The sequence below is a fragment of the Leptodactylus fuscus genome, chromosome 4, assembly GCF_031893055.1.
Source record: "Leptodactylus fuscus isolate aLepFus1 chromosome 4, aLepFus1.hap2, whole genome shotgun sequence".
NCBI lineage: Eukaryota > Metazoa > Chordata > Amphibia > Anura > Leptodactylidae > Leptodactylus > Leptodactylus fuscus.
The window spans coordinates 117,996,710-118,010,352 of NC_134268.1; the positions used below are offsets into that span (position 1 = coordinate 117,996,710).

The 13,643-nt window shown below is 42.5% G+C and overlaps 1 protein-coding gene across 2 annotated transcripts in view; it reads right to left on the reverse strand.

The window, feature by feature from the left end:
• RETREG1 (reticulophagy regulator 1) overlaps positions 1 to 13,643 on the reverse strand; it is an 83,874-nt gene that overhangs the window by 22,498 nt on the left and 47,733 nt on the right. The window contains exon 1 of one of the 2 annotated variants that reach the window (XM_075270983.1): positions 15 to 197. The exons of the other annotated variant lie outside the window; for it this stretch is intronic. Coding sequence (XP_075127084.1) covers positions 15 to 46 — 32 coding nt within the window. The 5' untranslated portion in view covers positions 47 to 197. Of the gene's footprint in view, positions 1 to 14; positions 198 to 13,643 lie in introns of those variants that run through there. 2 annotated transcript variants of the gene reach the window in all.

Below are 13,643 nucleotides of genomic sequence, written 5' to 3' on the forward strand. Positions count from 1 at the left end.
TAAGAATGTAATACCTTTCATCTAGTTCAAAATCTTCTTCAGGCATTTCTGCCTTCTTCTCAGAGACGACTGTGCCAGTCAGTATAATCCAGATATAGAAGCTTTTTCTTCCACTTAACCTTCACCAGGGCTGCCCAGGTCCTGTAAACTGTAGGCTGTGAATGTGTGTTTACAAACCTCCCGTGTGTTGCTAGTCTTGAATGAAGCTATCTGTGAGCGTGCAACCATTGGCTGATATAAATAGGCCTGACTGTGCACACACACTGGTCTCATGAGCCGCCTTTCTTCTCCAGCTTGCTGGAATCTCCTCCAGAGCTGCAAGCAGGCAACACCTCTGCTTGATTCTTATTGTGACAGTTCCTGCTTGTAGACATGCCACAGTGTATTAACCTATTGACAAAGTGTTAATTATTTGTTGACTTGGACTATGTCACTTGTCAATAAAGTCATGTTAATACACTGATGTTAAAATGTAAAGTATTTATAAGCAAAAAACAAGGAAGTATTTCCATGCTCTGTCCACTTAACTGCAGTGAATAAGTGATCTCAATAACAACATATTGAAGGAGAAAGCCTACAAAATGCACGTACAACTCTCTATAAGAACTAGTACTCTCTAAAATTTACTTTGTGTCTTTATAATTTCAGTACAACCAAGTGACTATGCTGTGTCTCCTGAGATGCCTTAATGTACCCAGCAGTGTTTGGGAAAATACTTTGGGAAAGTATTTTAAATACAAATACTACTTCAAAAGTATTTTAAAAAATACTAAAATACTTGAAAAATTTAAACAAAAAAAATTAATAAAAACAAAAAAGTGGAGCAATTGAACATAGGCTAAAAGAAGCTACCGTATATACTCGAGTACAAGCCGACCCGAATATAAGCCGAGACCCCTAATTTTACCACAAAAAACTGGGAAAACTTATTGACTCGAGTATAAGCCTAGGGGGGAAATGCAGCAGCTACTGGAAAATTTCAAAATATAAAATGGCCGGAATTTTTGGGTGCAGTAGATGTTGGGTGCTGGGGAAGGGGAGGGGGTGTTTTGGTTGTCTGTCTGGCACTTCCCTGAGCTTGAGGACTGTTTTTTTTTCCCCCTACTTGGAACTCAGCCTGGCTGAATATAGAGTATCTGCAGTTCTCCTATTAACCCCTTCCTGACGGAATAGGAGCACTGCAGATCCTATATTCAGTAGACCAGGGACTTCCAGATACAGGGATACCTAATGTGTATGTTTCACAATAATTTTCTACTTTGAGGACAGGTTCACACCAGCGCCCGATCTCCATTATACAGGTTTCCATTTCCTGCCCGAGAAACTGGGCTGGAGACGGAAAACGGCAGGCAGTTTTCAAACCCATTCATGGGTTTGAAAAGTGTCTGCCGGTTAGCGTCTTCTGCTCTCCGCAGTGAAACGTTTTGTTTTTTTTTAACCGGACACAAAGTCAGACATGCAGGACTTTGTGTAAAAGAAAAAAACTGTTTCGCCACGGAGAGCAGAAGACGCTCACCGGCGGACAATGAATGTCGGTTTCCGTCTTCTGCTGACAGAAAACGGAAACCTGCATAACAGAGATCGGGTGCTGGTGTGAACCCATCCTTATATGTATTCTAGGGAAAGGACTGACTTAGAACTTTTATTTATTATATTTTTTATTATATTTTTTTCACTATTTTATTAGCCCCCCCAGGGGACTTGAACCTGCAATATTTGATTGCAAGTGTATTGCCGTCTATGGAAGATTCTCTACATTACTATTACGGAGGGTTATAGCTTCATTTGGCTCCCGGCTGTCATCAAAACAGGTCGGCTCCTGCGAGCTCGTCGTGTAGGAGCCGGCCTGCAACTTTAAAGGTATGGGGCCAGTGGGGACCGTCCTCGATGCTAATTTTAATCTTGGAGGGGGGCATCTCCAGAGGGCACCTCCGCTGTAACTCTTACAGCGGAGATGCCGAAGCAGCTCCGGCATTACCCACTGTAAGAGCTTACAGCGGATGTGCCGGTTTCTATGGTGACCGCTCTGCAGTGGCGCCATTACACTTATGCCCAGTTCACACATGCTGATGTGTTCCGTCCTTAAGGGTCCGCGTGAGGACCCCTACAGATGGAACACAAGCGCAACTGCAAGCGCTGTGCAGTTCAAGCGCACGGGCCCCATAGACTATAATGGGGTCCGTGGGCTTGCCGCGCACTGCCCACACGAATCGTGCAGGCAGTTTTTTATTTTAATTTTTAATAGTGTGGTAAAAAAATAAATCGTCCAAAAGAAAAAGCTAAAGGTTTTTATCACTTTCAACCTACGCACCCCTAAACGTCTGGTTTTAAAAATTTGCTTTGGGGTTGGGGATTGTAAAATAAAAACCAAACCATGATGTAATTAAATAACTTACCCTTAAGTGCTTAAAGGGGCTCTATCACTGGGAAAAGTAATTTTTAACTAATCACATCCTAACTAATTTTTAACTAATCACAGGCTTTAGAAATGCTATTCCACACCTACCTTTTGTATGTAAATCGCCTCAGTGGTTTGTGAATAAGTCAGTTTTTATTCATAAGCTAATGAGCTTCCAGCCAGAACAGGAAGTTCTCAGCAGCACTTGTCTCTGCTATTATCTCCTATCTGTGTATGCAAACAGGAAACTGAGTCATCAGCAGCAGCAGCCAGTGCATATACTCCCAAAGGAAACAATAACAAAGAGGTGCACGATGTATCGTGCATCAGTCTAATTAGCATATAAATAAAAACGGACTTATTCAGAAACCACTGAGGCGATTTACATACAGAAGGTAGGTGTGGAATAACCTTTCAAAAGCCTATGCAAGGATGTGATTAGTTAAAAATGACTTTTCCCAATGATAGAGTCCCTTTAAGGAAGTTGGACGTTGAGTTTATTTGACCCGTGATTAACTTGTTTGGACAGGCCTTGCAGTAAGCATACAGTTTTTGTCCTGCCCCTGCCGCTTCGGATTTAGTCTTGTTAATTTTGAAAATGTTCCGTCCAAAATTGCAGGGAGATGTGGGTCTTCGAGATCTGAATCATTGTTCATCGTTGTGTCCTCTTCACTGTTATTATGATTTTCCTCCATTCTTTAAGTAATTTTACGGAATGGATCACGCAATCAGGATGATTAAAAACTAAAAATAAATCAATAAATTCACTACAAGGCAGACTTGCTGGAACGCACTGGAATTTTCCCTCCTCTCGTCGCACCTCGCATGAGATACAAGAAACGAGAGTGATGATGTGACTCGCGCTGTTTTTTTTTTTTTTTTTAAGTGTGGTGAGGCGGGTTATTTTAATTACAACATTTGTTTTGAATTTAGACAGCAATTAAAATACGTAAAACACTTCCTAAGGGCTAGTTCACACGGGGACATGGACGCTGATTTTGACAGCAGATTTCGCGGCCAAATCAGCGTCCATACAATGTATCCCTATGTGAACTGCTCGCTTTTTTTTTTCTGCTAGCTCGCTAGCAGAAAAAGAAGCGACATGACCTATCTTTCGGACGGAAGCCGCTCGTGATGAGCCGCGGCTTCCGCCCAGCCGCAGCGCCCTCCATGTCGGCTCATTCATCTGAGCCGACAGCGGAGGTGAAAGCCGCGACCGCGATGGTCGCGGCGGGAGCAGTTCACATAGTGTGGACATTGTATGGACGCTGATTTGGCCGCAAAATCTGCTGTCAAAATCAGCGTCCATGTCCCCGTGTGAACTAGCCCTAAGTATTTTAATTACAAATACAAAATACTGAATAAAAAAAGTATTTTAATTACAAAATACAAGTACCTGACAAGTATTTTAAATACTATTTTAATTACTAGTATTTTAAATACTCCCGAACACTGGTACCCAGGCTGTGGACATCCCATTCTAAAGCTTGGAACACTTGGTCTATTCCTACCTAATCCGCTAAGTGTCTGCCAACTCTCTTCTCGACCCCTTACAATCAGGTTTTGCTTGCCATACATTGTAGAGAAACCACCCATACACAAATCTCCAACAATCTCCTGATGGCTAAATCTAAAGGGAACGATTCACTTCTTATTCTTCTGGATCTCTCAGTAACATTAGACGTCGTAGAGCAGGGGTCCTCAAACTACGGCCCACTGAAGACATTTTTCCGGCCCGCCACAAGTGGCCCACGCGTCGTTGCCTGGATCACTCATGAACGGGGAATCTGGTACAGGATTCCCCATTACAGAATGATTGCTGCTTTCAGTTGTATGTGCAAATATATGTTGTCTCAGTTGTATGTGTAGTGTGACCACTGGCCCGACTCAGGCACGATGATGTAAGTCATCAGCTCCTGCAGTCAGAAGAAGGAGGACATCCGGCGGCTATTCATGGGTAAGTATAATACTGTGCCTCTTCTCTCTTCCTTCTGATCTTCTATCATGGACACAATGTGAGCAGCGTGCTCTCTGGTCTCTCCCCTGAGGGGGAGGGGACAAAAGGACAGGAGGCCATGTGCTGATGGATCTCTCATGGACTATGATGAACTCTGATGGACTGATGGAACTCTCATGGACTATGATGGACTGATGTACTGGTATGGACTAAAAACTCTCTATTATGGGGCTGTGGCCTCTGTGTGTTCTGTGGTGGGGCTGAGTGTTCCACCACTAGAGACACTATTGGACTGTAATCTCTTACCATGTGCTAGGGATAGAGAAGCCATGCATTCTGGCTTGCTCTAGATGGCTCTGTGATGGGGCTGTGGGTTCCGCTACCTTGGATAGTATTGGACTATAGCCCGTACTGGTTGTGGAAATGCCACGTGCCTTGAACTGTTCTATAATGGAGAAGTCAAACCCCCAACAATCTGTGGACTACCTATAGACGTTAAGAACTGTGCCATGGATTTCATGAGGTGAATCCCAATCGGGTATATTTCTGTTTTTAATCTTTAGTTCTTTTTATCTTATTGTACTGTATCATACCTGTCTGTAACTATATAAGCTTGTATCCGTTAGCATATATCTCTATGTATGTTGGTTGTCTAGTATCGACCCTCTTGGTTTAATAAACATAAAAACTTTAAAAAAACAAGTATAATATCGTGTGTGTGTGGGAAGGGGGGGCGTACTGAGGAGCATATAATACTGTGTGAGGGGGAATACTGAGAAGCATATAATACAGTGTGGGGAGGGCGTACTGAGGAGCATATAATACTGTGTGGGGCGGCATACTGAGAAGCATATAATACAGTGTGGGGAGGGCGTACTGAGGAGCATATAATACTGTGTGGGGCGGCATACTGAGAAGCTTATAATATTGTGTGTGGGGGTATACTGAGGAACATATAATACAGCGTTGGGGGGGCATACTGAGGAGCATATAATACTGTGTGGGGGGGGTGTACTGTGAGCATATAATACTGGGGGGCTGCTGTGGAGTGTATAATACTGTGGAGAGAGCTACTGTGGAGTGTATAATCTTATTTTTAAAAAAATACTATATATTGGCCCTCAAATGGTCTGAGGAACAGTGAATTAGCCCCTTGTTTAAAAAGTTTAAGGACCCCTGTTGTAGACCATTAACTCCCCCTCACTATGCTCCATTCTATTGGCCTCAGGGACACCGCCCTCTCTCGGTTTTCTTCCTATCTCTCTGACCACTAATTTAGTGTATCATTCACTGGTGCTATTTCCTCTTCTCTTTCCCTTGCTGCTGGGGTTCCTTGGGGCTTGGTCCTAGCCCCCCACTCTCCTCTCTCTCTCTCTCTACAAAGCCACTATTGGACAATCCATCAACAGATTTGGCTTTCAGTGCCATCTTTATGCTGATAACACCCAATTATATACCTCATGACCCTTCATCGCCCCTGCTGTCTCTAACATCATGTCTTTTCTTTATCTGAAACTGAATCTTTGTGTTCCCTCCATATTGTAACCAACATTTCTGTCTGCAGTCTTACTATAAAATTGAGGTAGTATACCCACTGTCTTCGGGTTAAATTTGACTTGGATCTCTCCTTCAGTCTACATATTCAGACATTTGCATGCTCAAGTCACCTGCACCTCAAGAATCTGTTCTTTTCTCACTGTGTAAAAACCCTCATTGCCACTCTGAGTCTTTTTTATCTTGACTATTGCAATTCTCTACTAATTGGTCTTCCTCTTACTAAACACTCCCTTCTACAATCTGTCCTGACTGCACTGGTTGCTCATCCACCACAAAATACAATGTAAAATTATCACACTTATAAATCCATCCATAGCACTGCATCTCCTTACATCTCCCTTGTCATCCGTCCTCTTCATTCTGCCAATGACCATAGATTTGTATCCTCTGTTCTCCGAACATCCAACTCCAATCTCCAAGACTTTTCTCAAATTAAAGTGACATGGTGACAGTTGAATATGCTTGGGGGAGATGATACATTCTCTTTAAAAGTTTATCTGGAAGTAAGGGGCGTAGCCAAACCCCTGAAAAACAACCCCATAACATTATCCCACATCCACCAATCTTTACAGCCAGCACAATGCAGTCGGACAGGTAACGTTCTCCTAGCGATCACCAAACTCATATTTGTCTATGGGACTACCAGATAGAATAGAGATATTTGTCACTCCACAGAGCATGTTCCCACTGCTCCAGATTCCAGCAGCCTCATGCTTTATACCACTGCATCCATTGTGCTTGGTGATGTAAGGTTTGTATAAAGGTGCTATGCCATGTAAACCCATGCCATGAATAGCCTGGAACACAGTGTTTGTTCTGATGTTTATGCATAAAAGGTGCCATATCTCTGCTGACTCTTCCTCTGGCACTATGTCCATCAGCACTTGATGACCTGCTTATGGGTGCAACTGTGATGTGTATTTACTTTTTGCTTCTTATTATGTATTTTATGATGTGTATTTTGCTGAATATGTATGATGTTACAATGTGCCTTTAATTGTGTATTTGGTATCTCAAATTGGTGTTTTATAGAAAGAGGAAGCCACAATATTTTAAACAGTGCAGAATAGTATTATACACGATCGTGCAGTCTTTGGGCACTATGACTTGACATCTTGTAGTCACATCATGCAGTAAAGGTTCTCATTTAAGATAGGTTTTCCCAAACCTTTGGGACTTCAGGACCACCGTTCCACTTTCTGTTTGCGTGGTGCAATTCCAGACCCCAGCCTGTTTCCAAAGGCCAGTGTTGTCATTGTGAGCCTAAGAACCGATCATTATAAATGCTTGAATGCTGTATGGTACCCTGGAATTGAGTTGCATAGATTCTGTGTGGTGCTGTACAAGCTCTGTCAGGTGCCATATATACAGTTTGGAGATATTTTGCATATTTGGATACTGCTAGAGAATGGGGCAGTTTTTTTCTGGCAGTCTTTTTTCTGTCAGAGTTATATAAAATCTAATACAGAAAAAAACTTTCTATGCCTCCACATGAAATCATAGGCATCATGGTTTCAGTTTCATGTGCATGAGGCCCAATTATTATGTGGCTTTAGGAATGGGATAAGAAATGTTACAAGCGCAGCAAGAATGTAATATAAGTGGGCATAGTGGCTTCAGTTTTAATTCCTTTGTCCCTTATGACTTACATGAAATGTCAGTTACATTTTATCCATGAATGATCAAAGGTTTCAGCGATTCCTTCTGCTAAGCCATGATGACCAGCGATATAGTCTATCACTGGAATAGCACAGTCATCTGACACTTTAGTCTTGATCCTACTCTTCCTCTTCTTATATAAGATTGTAAGAAATGGAAAGTACCTATCTGCCCATGTACTGGCATACCTAGTGTTTTATGTGCTCTCTTCCCCAAATATTGCACTTGAGGGAGCCTTCACACGGAGTAAATGCGCGTGTATTTTTGCAAAATACACGTGTAAAAATAAGACTCCCATTGACTTCAATGATATTTTTTACACGTGTAAAAATACGCCTGTAAAAATACGCCTGTAAAATGTCATTGAAGTCAATGGGAGTCTTATTTTTACACATGTATTTTGCAAAAATACACGTGCGTTTACTCCGTGTGAAGGCTCCCTAAGACTCTTCTGCTATTAACCCCTTCTATTGCAAGGTCTCTTTCCTATAGAAGGAGTGCCTGCACTGAGAGTTACCCAGGGTCAATACACAGTAACTCCTTGAATGCTGGGACATTTTTTAAGTGCGGCTATAAAAAGACTCAATGAGAGATAGAACCATACTCCAGAAGTTGTGCCTCCAAATTTCCTTTATTTTTACTAGTGTAACTTTTGGGTGTTTTACCCTTCATCAGGCACTTATAGCTATATAGTGTGAAAGAAACCATCTACGGATGGCAGCATGATCCAGTGGAGTCCAGATATTACAGAATCCCTGGTGATAGAGATGGTGAGCCTAAAGTGACTAGTACCGCCGGGTCAGCTAGGAAGCTCATGTGGACTTGCCAAGGCAATAAATGGAGGCCTGGGTTAGCAGGTCCATATGAGCATCCTAGCTGACCCAGCAGTACTAGTCACTTTAGGTTCAACAGCCCTATCCTCTCCACTCCACTGTATCATGCTGACATCCATAGATGGTTTCTTCCACACTATATATCTATAAGTGCTTGATGAAGGGTAAAACACCCGAAAGTTACACTAGTAATAAAGGAAATTTTGAAGCATATCTTCTTCTGGAGTGCAGTTCTAGCTCTCTTTGAGTCTACGTTGCCCAGTAGGGAGGTGGCCAGCCCTACACAGAACAAGCACTAATCATTCTTCTAATACCTGTGTGCTTCCTTTACACATTTGGCTGCTATAAAAGGAGTCTCTGCAGGGGTCATGACCATGGATTGCAGGGATCCCTTGGAAGGGGATAACGGGGCTGTCCTGGCCCCAGAATTTTCATATTGATGACCTATCCACAGGATCAATCATCAGTGTGTAATCTGTAGATGTCCAATTCCGAATCCAGACAGATCAGCTGTTTCTGTAGCTTCGGGGTGCTGTAAGCTGTTAATGGATGAGGAGCGCATGCACCACCCCTACTAGTCAAGTGATTGGAGCAGTGCAGCAGCCCCATCCACTGCATAGCAGTGGTTCCATGGAATTGCAGCACCACTCTAAGGCTAAGGCCCCACTGGACAACCCACAGCTTTAAAGCACTGTGGGAAAACCCATGGTGGCAACACAAACAGAAAGTTCGTGGATTTTCTGTTTCAATTATGTCTATGGGGCAACCGTCAATGTTTCCATAGATATAATTGACATGCTGCGATTTCCAAATCCACACCGGTTTTGGAAAACGTGGCATGTCTGTGCCACGGTTTTTACCACAAAGTGGGCACGAGATTTGCAAGAATCCCATCCACTTTGTAGTAACTGTAAAATGCCACAATTTTTCCTGCAGCAAATGGCGGCGTTTCTTACCCGTGGGGCTCCGGCCTTATGGATAGGTCGTCAGTATGACACATTTCTGGACTTTTTCATACATGTGGTTTTGAAGGCTATAACATTTTTTTTTCTTTGGGTTATTGAAATTTTTTTTTTTTTTTCAGTGATAAATAGGGTTGTATTTATTTTTATGTTGTTTTTAGGTTTCCATGATTTTCTTAATTTTAATATTTGAGAAAATTAAGGAGGAGAAAATATGTCTCTGCTATTTAATAATAGCAAAAATGAAAATTCTTTAAATAGTTTTTCCTCTTTGTACGGTTTTAATTTTTTACGTAGGTGGCACTTATTTATGTAATTTTGCGTGCGTTATATGCCCATAACGACCCATTGAAATGAATGGGATCTGTTTTGAGCGCTCACATTCTGACACGTGTATACGTGCCAGAATGCGCGCACATTAACTCCTTGTGAAATGGCCCTAAAGCTGTTACCATGATTAACCATTTAAATTCTGTAGCAGAAGAAGTCCCTTCACTTGAAAGGGTTAATCGGGGTCATAACTTGCCTGTGCCTAACCACAGAAACAACTCTTGACTTCTTGACCCTTGTATTCAGGATTAGATATGGTCAAATTGTTACTCTGATTAACCCTTCAACTTCTGTAACAGAAGGAGTCCGTGCACTAGAAAGGGTTTACTGTGGTGATGAACTGATCATGACTAACCCCAGAAAGAGTCTTTGCACTAGGAGTTACTCATAGTTAAAGGGGTATTCCCACGAAGCATACTCACCAGTATTCACTGCTATAAAATCTTCTTTCTTCCTGGTTTCTTGCATCATTTGGTGGGTGGGGTTTCACATGCAACCTGCCGTTTAGCTCCACCCCCAAATTAGTGTGTAGCTTCGCCCACCCATATTGGACTATGAAGTACAGGCAGCAGCAACTCCATTCTGTGTTACATACAGAGACTGCCTGTCTCTGCCATAATGAACACAATTGAATTAGCTAGCCTGATAACTGGGAGAACAGAAGACATTCAGAAATGAAAGCAGCTCCTCTCCTCTATCTGAAAGCAGGAAGCTAGGTCATGTGGTGTAGACACAGGAATAGCTAGAAACACAGGCTCGCTCCCGTGCACTTAGCCCCTCCTCCCTCCCCCCTGAGAGCAGCAGATACATAACTTAACTTTTGAGCAGCTAAGTCAGGGCTGTGGCCACAAAGAATTGAATAAAGTAAGATAGTGGACAAACAAAGCAGTTTTGCTGAAGCAGTGTATGTAGGAAGAGTCTTACACCCACATTAACAAGCAGTATAGATAGGATCCTTGTGATGGGACAACCCCTTTAAGCTATGTCTGTGTATCTTTTTGGCCATAACTAATCACTGTACATGAGGTTAGTTGCGGTTAAAGTATGTCCACGATTAACCCTTTCTAGTGCAGAATCTCCTTTTGTAGTAGAATGAGTCCCTGCACTAGAAAGGATTAAAGAGGTTGTCAGGGGGTAAATAGAAAATTAATTCCTAAACTAAACCCCCTTCCCCCCCACCTAATTTCTAATTGACTTTATTTTATAAAATATTTATATATTTACCTATATACCTGTGGAGGTCACATGACCGTCCCAGGCACATTTTCTGATGGTCTGGTGATGTTCTGTTACCTCATTTCCAGGAATGAAGCATCACCAATACCGCCTTTCCCCCATTCCTCTCATACTTGCCTATCTTCAATATTCAGTCATCTGACATGAAGCATCACTTCCTCCGCTTCTTCCAGCTCCTGCGTAATAGAGATTTATTGTACAGTCGCCAGCAGAAGTGAAGAGCTCATACCCTGCATGCACAAGAAGTCAAAGAAGAAGACGCAAATCTTCAGGACACAGAAGACAGGTAAGTATGATTGCGGGGGAGGATTGGGGCTGAGTGAGTTAGGTAGGTAGATAGATAGATAGATAGATAGATAGATAGATAGATAGATAGATAGGGCTAGTAGTCTGTGTGCTAGCTAGGGAAACAGGGAGGGGGTATGAGAGGGGGAGTGAGAGGGGGATCATGAGAATTGTAGGCTAGGACAGCAGGAAGCTAGGGAAGTATGTAAACAAATGCAGAAGATGCCAGGAGGTCCCAGAGAAAGTCAGAAATCACTCAAAACACTGCTAATAGTGGTCACAATTTAGCTGTGAATATACCTCAAGTGCAGGGAGGGACTCCTTCTATAGCAGGAGGAATCTCTACACTTTCGTGCACATTGTGACCGAGATGACATAGCATCACATCTTGAGCCTCTGTGTGCCAATGAAGTCAATGAACTCTAGTAACTCCTATCACATAAGTTACAGTAAACCAGCCAATGGATTGTCATAAATAGGAAAGGGAGGCACATTTTACCTATTGAAAAAAATAGAACAATGAGTTTTACACCCCAATTTTTTATGTCAATGCCTAGCACATCCTATATATATATATATATATATATATATATATATATATATATATATATATATAATATATATATACACACACACACACCTAGCTATATAACAGCACCACATCCATCTGCAGGTTGTGAATGGTATTGCGTCTCAGTCTCTTTCACTTCAATAAGGTACAATACCACATACAACATACAGACAGCTGTGGCGCTTCATTTGTCAAAGAAAGTGTCATCCTGTTTACATACTGCCATTACTAGTAGGCAATATTACAAGGAACTGAAATAAGAGGACCTGTTTGTGAAGTTCATTCTCAATGGTAGTTCCGTGAGACTTTGTTCCTTTATTAGGTGCTTATCATGTGATAAGCAATTTATTCTGCCATGTGTGGGTAAGACTGAGACATGATACGGATTTATAGAATTATCGGGAGACTTTTTTTATAACTATGATATCAGACTTATGGAAGGCATTTGGTTTAAATCAATATCATAAGCCTACCACCAGACAAGACTTAAACAGATTTAGGAACTAAGGCTACTCCTGGGCAGAGCGTCCCATAATGAGCTTGTAATAGGAACACAGTGCATGTCTCCTGAGCAAACTGGCAGCAGCTGTTTTGTTCATTCCTGTTAACAGTATATCATGTGAGCAGGCCAGAATTTCCAGAAGCCACATGATAAACAAGTTCAAGTTATGTAAAGAATTACTTATTCCATACAACCTGATAACATTTCATGGCCTTTGCAGGGAAATGATTAGCAACACTGTATTCCAGTATCCAACCTACTGGAGATGTCTATGTGCTGTGTTATGCTTTCTTTATTTAAAGGTCAGGTTTAGCCAATCATTGTCAATCTCCTAAAGCTTATCAAAACTTTTCCTACTATGACCTGCCATAGTGGGGTGGAACCTGGATCTCATGAGCAGTAGACATCAATTATCATACTGTCTCTTCCATTAAAGGGATCCTATCTTTTAAACACAATTTTTTCTCCCTAACATGTCAGAATAGACTTAAGAAAGGCTATTCGTCTCCTACCTTTCCTTTTGTTCTCCGTGCCGCCGTTCGACGTAACGATTTTTCGGTATGCAAATGAGCTCTCTCACAGCACTGGGGGCAGGCCCCAGCGCTCAGACAGTACTGGGAGCATCCCCAATGCTGCCAGAGAGCTCTCCAGCGCCGTCTCCATCTTCTTCTGCGACAAGGTCTTCACCGCGTCTTCTTCCGGCGGCGTCTTCTTACTTCTAGGCCACGAGATAATGGCTGCTTACTGTGGAAGCGGCCATTTTTCTTGTGTCCGTGGGCACGCACAGTTGGCTTGTCCAAGGCCTAGAAATAAGGAGACGTCCCCGGAAGAAGACGCGGTGAAGACCTCGTTGCAGAAGAAGCTGGAGGCGGCACTGGAGAGCTCTCTGGCAGCATTGGGGATGCCCCCAGTGCTGTTTGAGTGCTGGGGCCCGCCCCCAGTGCTGAGAGAGAGCTAATTTGCATACTGAGAAAAAAAGGGACTGCAGGCGAACGGCGGCACGGAGAAGAAAAAGAAAGGTAGGAGACGAATAGCCTTTCTTAAGTCTATTCCGACATGTTAGGGAGAAAAAATTGTGTTTAAAAGATAGTATTAGAGATGAGCGAGTAGTACTCAATCGAGTAGGTATTCGATCGAATACTACGGTATTCAAAATACTTGTACTCAATCGAGTACCACTCACTGTTTGAATGTAAAAGTTCGATGCAGAACCAGCATTGATAGGCCGAATGCTATACAGTTGGCCAATCAATGCTGGTTCTTCTCCTACCTTTAGAAGTCTTCTCCGTGCAGCTTCCCTGCGGCGTCTTCCGTCTCTTCCGGCTCTTCATTCACTCTGCCAGGCATCGGGCC